General features: G+C 40.2%; 1 protein-coding gene across 1 annotated transcript; it reads left to right on the top strand.

Moving 5' to 3' along the window:
* Nucleotides 1-3,269: 3,269 nt before the first annotated feature.
* AREG (amphiregulin) lies at nucleotides 3,270-13,186 on the top strand. The gene is made up of 6 exons (XM_055341673.1): nucleotides 3,270-3,499; nucleotides 4,495-4,743; nucleotides 7,314-7,515; nucleotides 8,383-8,538; nucleotides 10,914-11,041; nucleotides 12,930-13,186. The coding sequence occupies exons 1-5, from the start codon at nucleotides 3,439-3,441 to the stop codon at nucleotides 11,005-11,007; spliced, it is 762 nt and encodes a 253-aa protein (XP_055197648.1). The 5' UTR covers nucleotides 3,270-3,438; the 3' UTR covers nucleotides 11,008-11,041; nucleotides 12,930-13,186.
* The last annotated feature ends 1,098 nt before the right edge of the window (nucleotides 13,187-14,284 follow it).

Raw genomic sequence — 14,284 nt, 5'->3', positions numbered from 1 at the left:
AATGCATTTATTAATAATATAGGAAATGTTACTTATACATTAGAGAATTTCTTAATTTTGGTTTAGGGTTTCATGTGTTGACTTATTAAAACGACCATGATGCAGTACTTACTCAGACCTGAATCTCTCTAAAAAACTCAAGATCAATTATATGAAGAAACACATAATTATTCTTTGGTTCTAGAGCACACCTTTTAGCAGAGTCAAAGTCAAGTTTCCACTATACATATGAAATCAGGATCCAGATATGAGGCTTCAAAGTGAGTGGCTGGCTAGGAGCATTTGTCCAGAGGGCTGCCTTTAGTCTATTAGTAGGAGTGGGAACCATCAATTTTTCAAGATAAAGAATAGCTTCTCTACTTGAATTTCTTGAAATTGTTCCTCCTTGTCTCAGCTTAGTATGCAGAATGTAAACTATCCTATATCACATGGGATTGTTTTCCTTCTCATGCACTTATTCCAGAAAGCTATGAGTCATCAAGGGTTGCTGCATTGTGATGTAATTATTATGATGCCCCATGGTACCCAATGATGAGCTATGAAATGTTCAAAACGGTTAGTTTAATGTGAAGTAGGTACAAAGTTCATGGGCTTGAAAATACTGAAGGAGGTTATTTCACTTGCTCTGTGAGTAGTAGCACTATTTGTAAGAGTCACTTGGTTCTTCGATGTGATTAATGCGATGTAACTATCATAATGCCAAGGTTAATAATACTAGTTACCATTTATTGAGCACTCCAGGTATGCTAGGTTTTGTGTTGTTTATGTATCTTATTTCATTTGATCTGCTTAACATAAGGTAGGTATCTATTTCTATTTTCAGATGAGGAAGCTGAGTCTTGAAAATATTAAGTGAGTAAGTATGTGATGGAATTTGTATATGAAAACCCAACTGTTTTGAATTGAAAGCTCATACTAAGCTAGGTATCTGCCCCTATGATTCTGTGTTACATCCCACACCGACATAAATTGTCGTTGGAAATGTCCAATTGGAAAGAGACTATGCAATTTCCATTGTCAAGGGCTGACTTTCACTTCAAAAAAGTGAATGATTTTTTTTAAAGATTTTATTTATTTGAGAGAGAGCGCGAGAGAGCACAAGCAAGGGGAAAAGGGCAAAGGAGAAGCAGACTCCCCACAGAGCAGGGATCCCGACATGGGACTGGATCCCAGGACCCTGAGATCGAGATCCAGCCCAAAGCAGATGCTTAACTGACTGAGCCACCCAAGTGCCTCAGAGTGAACCATTTCTGATGACAGATGTGCATGATTTGCCTTCATCTCTTTTGTAGAAGAAAGAATAAGGGAAAGGGAAGGACTTTAAAATCTATTAAAATTTATTTATTTAATTTTAAATTAATAAATTTAAATTAATATTAATTTAAATAAATTATTTAAATATTATTTTAATATTATTTAATTTTTAATTAAATTAATTAATATTAATATTATTCATTTATTAGATTTTATTTAAATTTTTAAATAGAATTTAATAAAACAAAAGGGAAGCCTGAAAGGAGAACAGTGCAAAGAGCCTGAACTGTAAACAAAATCTCCACCGTCTTTTGAAATCTGCATGCGGGCAAGTCTCTGAATCTGTCTGAATCACAACCTTCTCATCCAGCCAAAAAGATGACGATGCACGTTCCCGCTTCATGAACCTGGGATGGGTAGTGCCATCTTCCCAGTCTTATTTCCCATTCTTGGGCATACTTGGGCAGTAGTAGTATTCTTTCCATTTAAACATTTTGCTGGAAAGGGCATCAAGAGGGGCAAAATTACCCTGCACCTTTATTTTCCACTCTGAATCCTTATCATCTGACATAACAGAATTACTTTTCTATGTATCTGCCCATGTCACACTGGGCTGCTGGAGAACAGGGGGCGGTCATCATTTAATTTCTCTCTTCACTGGTCCCCCCTGCATAGAAAATAAAACAAGTGGATCACACAAATATACTCTCGACAAAGCTGAATAGGAGAGAAGGCATGAGTCATGACTGTTTATTTCATCCTACTAGCTGTATGGGATTATTTAGCCTACTCACTTCCATATGCCGTCGAAAAGTAAGTAGTTCTCAAAAAGTTTCCCAGAATTAGGATAGTTGCGCTGTGATCCACATTCCTAAAAAGGCTATTTTACTGGAAGAATTGAGGAAGAGATATGTATCTTCTGGACAAGGAACCAGTTAGAGAGAGAGAGAGAGAGAACAATGCTTTTTTTCTCTTCAGGTCAAGAAAAATCCAGTTCTGGAATTAGCTGTGTCTACATCAAAGTGGGTGGAATTGAGCAGCTCCCTCTCTCCCCATTTTATTATCTTCTCGTCAGGATGAGTCGCCCTACCACATTCGAACTGGGCCGTCAAAACTAGCCGTTTTATCTTGGGATCTGAGTTGCACAGGCTTGGGCACCGCCTTCAGTTAAATCCCAATACTTTACCAGTGGAGAGTGGAGATTATTCCTTAGCACCGAGTAGTATTCTCCCCAGAAACTCTTCTTTTCAAAGATGAGGCCAGGCTAGATTCCTTTATCAGAATGGAGAGAGATTTTAGAGTCAGATTGACCTGAATTTAAATCCGTCTGGCTTCTGCCATGACCGGGTGTGTCACGTCCTCCTTGTAAAATAGGGAAAATGACACTTCACCAGCAAGGACACGGAGTGAGACGGCACAGGTAGCACTTTAAGTGCATAGTGTGGTTATAAGAAATGGCCAGTAAGTCCGAGTTTAGGGACCCTGGGACACAAATACACGGGAAGGGAAGGGACTTGAAACTCCGGCCAGCTTTCCAGTAGTGGGTGGGCAGGAGCTCTTAGCTGAGCCCCGGTCCCATCGGGAGCGAAGCAGCGCCCCATTAGGAGGCGCTCTCCTGCCCTCTCCTGAGCTGCATCATCTTTGTTGGAGACGTTCGGGCTGGGCCGTGGTTCGTCGTCAAGTCACTCTCGGGCTTGAGGTACCTCTATGTCATCATATAGGGCTCTTCTGACTAACCCCTCTGGTCTGTAGCGTAAAGACCAACCGCGGTGCATCCGAGGTTCTTTTTCGGAGGGTTTGAAACACCCGGACTTTGGCCTGCCGGGTGCTGGCGCTCAGGCCGCGCCCCCGCTCCGAACCCGCGGCGGGGGCAGCGTTGCCAGGTCCTCCCTGGGGCTCCCCGGCCCGGGGCGGCGGCCTCACGGGGGGGGGGGGGGTGACGTCACGGGCATCGCTGGGCCCCGCCCGGCCTATAAAGCAGCAGGTGCGCGCTGCGCCTCGGGAGTGTTCGCGCACCTTGCGCAGCCGCCCGCGTCCCAGCGAGAGACCCCGAGGCGACCCCAGCGCCTCCCCACGAGCGCACCGTGCGCTCCGGTGGCCGCGTCCCCGTCCCCTCCTCCGCCTTCTGCAGCTGCAGCTCCGGGTCCAGGGGCCCCAGAGCCCGCGCCGCACCGCCAGGGACCCATGAGAGCTCCGCTGCTGCCGCCGGCGCCCGTGGTGCTGTCGCTGCTGCTCTTCGGCTCAGGTGAGCACCTCCGGGCTCGGAGGACTCCCCGCGAGGGGCTTCCACGGGTGCCCCCCAAGCTCGCTCCCCGGGAGGAGGACAAAGCGGGCAGGCGCCTGGGACCCTCCAGGCCAGCAAGAGGGCGCCGGAGAGCCCCTGAACCTTAACTTCAGTCCAGCCACTGGAGACCTCGGGGATGCCGCGGTCCAAATCCTTGACTTTTACGCATAAAGGAACCGAGTCCGGACAGGTGAAGTGACTTCCGCAGATCTTAGGGTAGTCGAGTCCCCAACCCGGAGCGGCGCCTCCTGCCCTAATTCTCCATCTCCTCTACCTAGTGACGTTGTCTTTACCTCCCTGGACGGCCTCCAGCGTTCCAGGGAGAAGTGGAAGCGCCCCCCACCCCCCACCCACCCACCCCACCCCCCGCTCCGATTCTGTTTTAGGGAGACCTACAAGATAAAGCACGAGTTTGAGACTTAAAGCCCCACATCTCACCTGGTCCCCAGTGTCTTCCCAGGATAAATGAAACCATGACAATAAGAGTCATTATCGTCAAATATCGTGTCTCCTGTTTTACAGTCATATATGTGATCTTTTTTAAAAAAAAAAAATGCGAACACGTGTTAAGAAAGTCTGATGCTTCTATCTAGAACCTGTCCATCCAAATGGGGCGTTCAAGCAAACACAAGTGCATCTGGCATGTGAAGTGATGGGAATATACAGATGGTATCTGTTAAGTCATTAGATGAACGAGCCTATTTTGCTGTGTTATTCGGTGTGAAAAGCAGTGTAGACCGCGGAAAAGAAAACCTTGATGAAAGAAGCTCTGTAAACAGCCGAGTTTGCTTGTTGGCAAAATGTGAAGATGCTTTCATAAGTGACTCAATCCCAAACAATAGCACATGTGCAGTGACCGCTTTGATATCGGAAGATCAACATTTCTCCTGAACACGGCTGCCTGGTGAGAAGGGCAGTCTGCTTTACCTTTTCTTCCGTTGTTCTTTCTCCCACAGCCTATTATGCTGCTGGATTGGATGTCAATGTCACCCGCTCTGGGAAAGGGGAACCATTATCTGGGCACCGCAGTGCTGATGGATCTGAGGTCACCCCACGAAGCGGGATGTCGTCAGGAAGTGAGATTTCCCCTGGGAGCGAAATGCCTTCTAGTAGGGAACTGTCCTCGGGGATCGACTATGACTATGCAGAAGAGTATGACAACGAACCGCAAATATCTGGCTATATCGTGGATGATTCAGTCAGAGGTGAGTGGAAGATAAGGCAACAACATAGCCCATACGATGTGTGTCGGCAGGAGCAAAGCTGGTTCAAGGAAAAGTCATTCCCTGAATCTTCCAGTGGTTTTCTCGTGTGTAGCTCTGATGCGTGCCCCGTGGGTAAGCTATCAGCCGAGGTGGAAAGAGCTTTGTGCAGGCACATCTGATATGTCCAGAGCTCTAACAAATGTTTCATGTCTGTTAAGTCTCCTTCACAAGTAGGGATTGTTATCATTCTAAGATGTGATAACTGAAGCTCAAGATTGTTTCGCCCCAGGTTTCACAGCCAGAATGCAGTTGAGTCAGAATGAGAATTCCAGTGTTTGATTCCACAGCCTGTGCTCTTTCCCACGGGATGGCATGGCCCCGATGCTGAGAGACAGGCGTAGGCATCAACCAGTCCTCAGCCCTTGGATCCACTCCCCACTGCCACGTTCCCCTAAATACCTGCATTTTAACGCAAATAAGAGAACAGAAAGTAGTGGGAAGAAGCAGTTGGACTTTAGCAAGTACCAGAAACTGGTGATTCTAAAAAGAGTAATAACAACAGCAGCAACAGTACTGATATAAACTTCTGGAAATATTAAAGAAAGACAAATATGCATGGATTTCAAATTGCTAAAATCACGATTTAAACCCAAATTCCGTGTGTTAAACAATAGTGACCCCAAATTTTGTTCTCTTTTGCTATTATCTGATCTTTGCAAAAAAAGCCTAAATTTGCTTAAAATGAAGAGTACCAAGGTCAGAAGTAAGTATTGTTCATTACCCTCATATTACTTTGGAGTTTCAGGGCAGATGAGGTCATCATTAAATCCGCTCTAAATATCTGAGGAACATCCACTGTGGAGGCGGGACATAATGCCCCTTCTCTCTTGACTTGAATATCCCTGACTCCTCCCACTCTGTCCAGCTCCCAGAGCTGGTGAATACAGCAGGTGATCCACAGGGACAGTGACTGGGTTAAGCGGCAGGTGGGAAAAACTTCAGGGAGCACTCCGCTTTACCTTTTGCTTAGTAACTTGTGCTTTTACGTAGGTAAGGTGGGGAAGGAGGTCCGTTTGTGCTTCTTATTTTTGGAGAGAAGATTAGAAACTGTTCTCTTAAAGGGGTTTCAAGTTGTTAACATTTCAAAAGGCCAAAGAAGTTGGTGGTGGTGGAACGGACTAGTGCATTGTGAAAGAGTGAAACTGGTGGTTGAACTACTTTGAAAGGCTCTTGAGCCCAGGGGGTTGATGTGTGTTGCAGTGCTTCAGTATAGTGACCATTTGTCTCTATCTACGATCTGTAATATACCTGATAATACCCAGTAATATTCCCTTAAACTGTTTCTATTAGAGGATTCATTCTAACTTGCAGTACTTATCATCAAAGATTCAATATAGAAATTGTATAACTGGTTAAACGTTGCTTCTAATTTGGCTATTAATGTTATAATAACTTGCTAAAATACTCATAATATTTATTTGTTGCTTCCTTAATCACAGGGTTCTATCTTTGATACCCTTCCCTGTGTTTCTAATGTTTTCTGTTTAATGGACCATTATTCAGGACCATTATGACTAATGGTATTATGACATTATAGTATTTTCCTCTTTGCACTGGGCTGTTTGCTAAATATCTGCTTAGATAAGCCTACTCAGGTATTAGTATAACAAAACACACAGCTCCAACATGAAAACTCCTCCTACCTATGTTTAGCATGTGGGTATACTATACCCTGCATAGCTATAACATTGAAAAAAATGTTTCTGTAGATCTAGAGTGAAGATGAGTGAAACTCTGAAGCATCAAGTTTCTGGATTCCTATTTTTCAAACAGATTGACCCAGAAATGAGTCTCGGGGAATTATTCATAACTATTGTCATTTGGGAGTTGGAGAAAATTGATTAATTCTGATGTGTGACTCTCAGTTTTTTCCACTCTCAAGTAATACACAGTAATTCCCAATTATGGTAGTGAGCACAAAACCGAGATGAGTAAATAAAATCGACAAATGTACTAAAGTTCCAGTTTAATCAGTAGCATTAGCCTAATCCAGGGGGAAATGTAGGATAATGAGGGAACGAAAGGCTTTGCCACCCTAGCACTGTCATTTTCTACTTGCGTGCCCTCGAACATGTTACTTGTCTTCATTCAACTCTAGTGTCCTCCTCTCTATCATCTGGATAACAATACATTCAACTGTGATCTGGGTTTAATCAAACTAAGACTCATTACCAAGAACATGGCATGTATAAGAAATTCAAAAAGTGTAAGATATTTCATGGATTTTTTTAGACAGGTAAATACTATTATCGATAATAATACCAGTACGAATAAATTCAAAATGTGTTTCTAAGTTAATAAAATAACAAGGTTCAGATTTTGAAGTGCCACACCATACAGATATTTTCTTTAACCAATTATTGTATATGAATTGTATTAAATAATGAGAAAAATATGGTCATCATCCCCATGAGCTTTCACTGCTAGGACTTCTTTCTCTCATGTCTTCAAAATGATACTCAAGATGAGGAGACACTCTTGTCAATAAATCTTATTTGTTTATTTTTTAGTTGAACAGGTAGTTAAGCCCATGAAAAACAAAACAGAAAGTGAAAAGACTTCAGATAAACCCAAAAGAAAGAAAAAAGGAGGAAAAAGTGGAAAAAATAGAAGAAACAGAAAGAAGAAGAATCCCTGTGATGCAGAATTCCAAAATTTCTGTATTCATGGAGAATGCAAATATATAGAGCATCTGGAAGCTGTAACATGCAAGTAAGTTTTCCTAAATTATATAGAAATCTGTATAACACCATCTCTGAAACTCCTAGATGCAAAAAAAAAAAAAACCACTCATTTTTCCCACATATAAACCAAGGACCTGTAATCTTTTTCTTAAGAGACCAGCTGGAAAATAATTTAGGCTTCTTTGGTCAAGATTAACTATATACTTACAGAACCAACTAAAATATAACCACTTAAAAATAAAAACCATTCTTGGCTTGCACACTGTAAAAAAAAACAGGCAAATGGCCAGAATTCTCATGGGCAATGGTTTGCTGACAATATATATCTTACAAAACCTTTTTTATTTTTTTATAATAAATTTATTTTTTTATTGGTGTTCAATTTACCAACATACAGAATAACACCCACTGCTCATCCCGTCAAGTGTCCCCCTCAGTGCCCGTCACCCATTCACCCCCACCCCCCCCGCCCTCCTCCCCTTCCACCACCCCTAGTTCGTTTCCCAGACAAAACCTTTTTTTTTTTTTTAAAAAGGACCGAAACGTACTATCCTCCTTCCCCCCAAATGCCACTAGCACACTAAATGACAGTGGAATTAGCTGCATAACAAGTCACTGAACTCATCAGTTGGTCATAAAAGGAGCACAAAGAATGAAAAGGTGTGTCTTCTTGGAATATTACACCCAAACTAATCTCAGCTTGTTCTTATACTAATAGATCTTTGGCTTGAATGCATTCTGCCTCATGATTTTGAAATATAAATAGATGGCATGACTTTTTGGGTTTTTTTTTTTTGAGTGGTACAATTAAATATTGATGACCTGGAGAGTAAACCTAAAATATGTGGAATATTTACAGTTATTATTATAATTTTTGAATGTGGGTTGTTTACAGATGTCATCAGGATTATTTTGGTGAACGATGTGGGGAAAAGTCCATGAAGACTCACAGCATGGTGGACAGTGATTTATCAAAAATTGCTTTAGCAGCCATAGCTGCCTTTGTGTCTGCAGTGAGTTTCACGGCTATTGCTGTTGTTATTACAATCCAGTAAGTATTGCATAACTTAAACATTCCTACTAAAATAATGCCAGGTTGATTTTTTTCAGTGTTTCTATCACAGTGTACTATATCATATTTTAGATTAATTATTCTATTGGTGGCATGTATCTTTGGTCATATCTTTATACTTCACTGACAAGGATCACAGAAATTAGTCAAAATTTATATTACTTTGGCCGCCACGGAAACTTAATATGTAAGGCTGTTTTTCAAATACCCTAGAAATTTTTTGAACTTAAAAATTGATGGTTTTGTTTCATGTCATACCTCCCCTCATGGCTACCTCCAAATGCCAGAGTGTTGGTGTCTACTATGAATCTCTTTAAGCTTACAGAAGCCTCTTGAAGCTAATTAGGACCTGGTTCATAGTAGATTGTCAGAGATTGTGCTTTGACACTAAAAACCACAAAGAGCTTCAAGCCAGGAGCCAAGAAATGATATATCCTCTGCCTCTATGAATTGTCAAAGGTAAGATGGAAATTCAATTACAAAAAAAAAAATTCCTCCATATGGCATGGCGTAGGAAGCAGGGACAATTCTATTACTGTTCTACTCCTGCAGTAACTGCCTGTGCTCACAATAACAGATCACACACTTCACTTCATGACCAATGAATGTTAGAAGTAGACTGTTCCTGGTAGGCACTGGTGGTTATGTCAAAATGGCATTGTCTGTCAAACAGAAGTCAGCGAATTAAGGAAGTTGGGGAAGGGTGTGAGTGGCTCTGTAATGACTCATGTGCTACTAGAGCTTGGGAAAAGCAATAGACTCATTATTCTAATTTTAGGTCTTGGTAAATTACTTTAACAACTGGACTGTGTGCATGATCTACCACTCCTGCCATTCAGGAAACAAGGGGTTATCTTCTGCCATTGTTTACTATTATTTTAAATGCAGATCAGATAATGATAAAAAGACACATTTAAAAAACTGTTTTTATGATGCACATAGAGTTTGATGTGTGCTCTAAATTTGTTTTGCACACCCTAGAAATTATTTTGATCTGCTAATACCTCAAGCCAGATATGCAAATATGTTTAGGAAAAATACCCTAAGACAAATAAATGACAATTGTTTGTCATAGAAGGATAGAAGGGAAAAAAATAGCCAGTGTTTTGAAATAATTATTCAAACTTGTGATCATTCATGGTGAAAAATTTAATCCTTCGGAAAATCATGGAAAAACTTTGTCAGGTGGCACTCTTAAAACTGTGCGGTGACCTTCCTCCTTTTCTGCCATATTCTTGTGTTTGACACATAGAGCAAAGAGTGGCCTAATCCACATTTTGCTTTTTTTTTTCTATAATTGAATTTTTTCCCCCAAACATGACAAAATTCTTATGATTTTAGGAGTAATATTTAGTGGATGAAATAAAGACCTATTAAAAATAGAATTTCCTGTATAACACCAAGGCATTTTTAAATGATTGAGTTTTGTGAGAAAGTAACAATGAATAAAACTAAAAGTATTTATTATATAGAAATAAAATCCAACTTCTGATGTAAGCAGGTGTGAAAAAATTCTGATCATTTAAATTAGTTTGTACAAGTGTAAAGTCTTTCTGTGGTAAAACTATACCATCTTCTTCTTCCTCCAACTGTACTGGCACCTGTGCTAAGTGTTGAGGAAAAAAAGAATGAGGTCTTGCCATTTGCAACAACATGAATGGACCCAGAGGGCATTATGCTAAGTGAAATAAATCAAAGAAAGTCACGAACTGTATGATTTCATTTATATGTGGAATCTGAAAAATAAAACAAATGAATAAACAAACAAAAAGCATAAACAGACCCATAAATACAGAGAATAAAATGATGGCTGTCAGAGGGGAGAGGGTAGGAGGATGGGCAAAGTGGGTGAAGGGGAGTGGGAGATACAGGTTTCTAGTTAAGGAATGAATAAGTCATGGGAATAAAAAGTACAGCACAGGGAATATAGTAATGGTATCGTAACTGTGTTGTGTGGTGACAGATGGTAGCTACTCTTGTGCTGACTGTAGCGTAATGTATAGACTTGTCGAATCCCTATGTTATACACCTGAGACTAATGTAATGTTGTGTGTCAACTATAAAAAAAAAACTCCCATATATGAATGTGTCCCATGCCTTCTGAAAGTTTGTGTCTCAAGGGATGTCTATTTAAACCTCAGTACTTTGGGAATGTATTTATATAAAGTCACCATGAACATCCCCTTAAAAAGAATGGTGGTAATATTTACAGCTGGGTTTAAGTTTCGGCTTGGTATAGAATACAGTGTAATGTTCTATAAGGACTCACAAAAAAGGAATTCCCTGTACTCATGAAAACCCCAATCAATATATAGATGAACTTTGGTGACCATAGAGTATCTTGTTCTCTGAAGGCTTCGAAAACGATACTTCAGGGAATATGAAGGAGAAGCTGAAGAACGAAAGAAACTTCGACAAGAAAATGGAAATGCACATGCCATAGCATAACTGAAGATAATTTTACAGGTTTGAGTTTTAAAAGGTAACTTTAGACGCTATCCTATAATTTTGAAAAATATAGCATCTGTTATCTTGAGTGAAGAAATTGTTCTTAACTATGGATACACTATGAACATTGGTTATGTGAAAGTCTTATTCTTTGAGCATGAGATGGAGTTCAATAGTGAGAAAAGACTATGTTCTTGGTCAATATTATAAGGGATGTAAAGATGAGGCAGACACAGAGCCTCTTCTCAAAGAAGTTAGCGTTTAGTAGATAGGAAGTAGTAAAAGGAGCCAGAATGCTAGGGCAAGTAAAATATGTGTCATATGAAAGGAATATGAGGAGTTTCCAGTGAAGGCGAGGAAGTGCTGTGGAATGTGTGTAGGGAACAGGAAAGGATATCATGTATAGGGGGGCACTGGAAGTGAGCCTCCAAGGACTGACAAGATTGGGATAAGCAATTATGAAGAAGGAGGAAGATTAAAAGTGTAGGATGAACTGCGTCACTTTAGAAACTTGTGAAAAATGGCCTAGTTCAAATGGGTGTTGAGGAGAGAAGATTGGAACGAAGGTTGAGCTCTCATGGTGGAGAGCCAAGTCAGGGTGCATGATTACAAATGTGAGGAAGTGGAGAGAGCAGCTTGATTATCCTTTTAAAGAAAGGAAGTAGAGGGGCCCCTGGGTGACTCAGTTGGTTAAGTGTCCAACTCTTGATTTCTGCTCAGGTCATGATCTCAAGGGTGTAAGATTCAGCTCCATGTTGGGCTCTGTGCTGGGTGTGGAGCCTGCTTAGGATTCTCTCTCAACCTCTGCACCCCCCCACCCCCCAAAAAAAGAAAGGAGGTAGGAAGGGAGAAGGGAGTACAAATTTAGAGATAGTTTGGTGAAGGGATATATTGTAGTTCTTATTTTTATTTTTATTTTTGTAAAGAGGCAGAGCTGAGCATGTTGTAGGGAAAGGTAAGGAGCTATGGAGCAGAATATTTTATTAATAACCAAAGCTGACAGCCGACAAAGCAAACTTCCAGAGGAAGAGGAGACTAGGAGATCAAGGACACAGTTAAAGTTGGTCAGAAGAAGGAACTCCATTTCCTTAAACATTCAGGAAAGATGTCACATCCTTAAGTCATTGATTCTCTACCATCAGTGGGTTTAAGAATTACTTGAGATACTGGTTAAATATGCACATTTCTAGGCCAAACCCTAAGTTTCTTTGTGGGTTTGGGGTTTGGAAGCACTGCAGATGCTTAGAGAAACACTGGCTAGCATTGGTTAAATGCAAGCATTATGTTAGGGCCCTATTACAGAATTAGCTCAATAACTCATAAAGTGGATAATTATCAATGCAATGATGTACTCAGTACTTACTGCATCAAAATTTATTATACTATTGGCTTAATGTGCTGAAGCCTAGACCACCAACATGAATAAAGGTAGATTTTTGGTTATGTAGTGCAGCTGAGATTTTTCAAAGTAGATCTGACATGACTTTTGGAAAAGGAATATGCTGTGGTGGCACATAGTGGCTGCTATTAGCTGGTAGTTTCTATCATTTATGCTCTTGGCGCTGATTATCCTAAATTAACTGTATATCACAAATACACTGGGCCATTTAATCTGTCTTTTTAACTATGTCCACTGCATAGATTTGGTTAGGAAAACTACTTCCCATGAGTGTTGTTGCTTTTTATGAGGTGGAATTTGATGAAACAGGCTTCAGCTTATGCAGTCCTCCACCTAAGTAGGCATATAACCAAAGCAGGTATGAAGTTGAACTGGCAGTTCATCTCTGAAAAGCTTTTAGCATTTTTCAGAAGACATTCTAGATGGACAGAAATTCTGATTCCTGATTTTAAAAAATATTTTGCTAAAGCTATATTGAAATTGGGCTTTATATCTCTAATAGTCTTGTTTTATTTTTGACCAGGGTATCGGATCAGAGTCATTGCCGGGTCACAACCTTGAGTGATGAGTTGGTTCCTCTTTTCGGTGGATCATAAGAAACCAGAACCTTTTTGTTCTGACGGTTTTAAACTTTTAATTGTTGCTTTTTATGCTAAGTCTTATTTCTGTACATAAAGATGCATGGAGATAAAAAGTATTTTTTCAAGTTGTAAATAATTTATTTAATATTTAATGAAAGTGTATTTATTTTACAGCTTATTAAACTTTTTTAAGCAAAGAGATTGAGAGTTTGAATGTTAGTTTTGAGATTGCAAGACCCTAGGGTATTTTTTTTCCTAAAGCTTAGATGATCATTTTGAAAGAAGTTCCTTCCCTTTTTTCCTATTTTATGTTGATCTTCAAAACTTACTTCTTTTCTTAGAAAGCATTATTATTGGAAAGTTAGAAACTAGAGTAATTTAGTCCTCCCACAAATACTAGTATCCTAAACTGGTCTTTCTTATTCTGTGTAGAATTTATTCCAAGTCCTGGTAATTTTAAAACTTCTAAAATCAACCAGTGGCACTGCCCCTCTGTCATAGTAGACACAGATATTGTAAAAGAAAGAAAAACCCACTGCCCATCATAATCATCATCATCACAAACAAGAAAAAGACAAGAATAAGTTTTAAGGTGACAAATATGGCATTTCAAGAAAACCAGAAGCGTTTAGAGATTTATTGTTCTAATATCATGACATGAATATACAAAGCATCTAAAACCACTCCTCTTTTTCCTCCCTTCACTACTGTTTTTTTATATTATTTTAAACAAATACATGTGCATTTGGGGTGAACGCTCTTTCAAGAACATTAATTCCCTGGAGTGACCCACAGTTTGGTTCCTAGCCAGCCAACTAAGTTACCTGCATACAAAACAAAACAAGCCAACCTTTATAATGGAGGGGGAACATTTTGAAGAAATCAGCCAATAATAAATGTAATTCCAGCAATCATCTCACAGAATTTGATCAAGAGTTCCATTTTTCTCTAGCATACCATTCTCAAAATCCTTGTCCAGTGATCATCTAACCAACTGGTTGCCAGCCTCACCTGCACATTATCGTATGAGTTTTAGATGTCTAAATGCCTGGGCCTCCTTCCCAGAACTTACAATTTGAATGAACTGGTGTCGGTCATTGGCATCTGGATTTTTAAAAGGTCTACAGATGTTTCCTACATGCAACCAGTGCTGAGAACCTCTGACCTATCTCTACTTGAACAACTTCAGTACACATTTTCCTCAACCTCATCCACTAAATACTTAACTGTTGATGATTCAACTATAGTGCTAGAGATACAAGACAGAAAAGCCCTGACTGAAACATTTGCTGCCCAG

The sequence above is a fragment of the Nyctereutes procyonoides genome, unplaced genomic scaffold (assembly GCF_905146905.1).
Source record: "Nyctereutes procyonoides isolate TBG_1078 unplaced genomic scaffold, NYPRO_anot_genome, whole genome shotgun sequence".
NCBI classification, from domain to species: Eukaryota; Metazoa; Chordata; class Mammalia; order Carnivora; family Canidae; genus Nyctereutes; species Nyctereutes procyonoides.
Note: the sequence above shows the minus strand (reverse complement) of the source record. Positions and strands in the feature narration are given on the sequence as shown.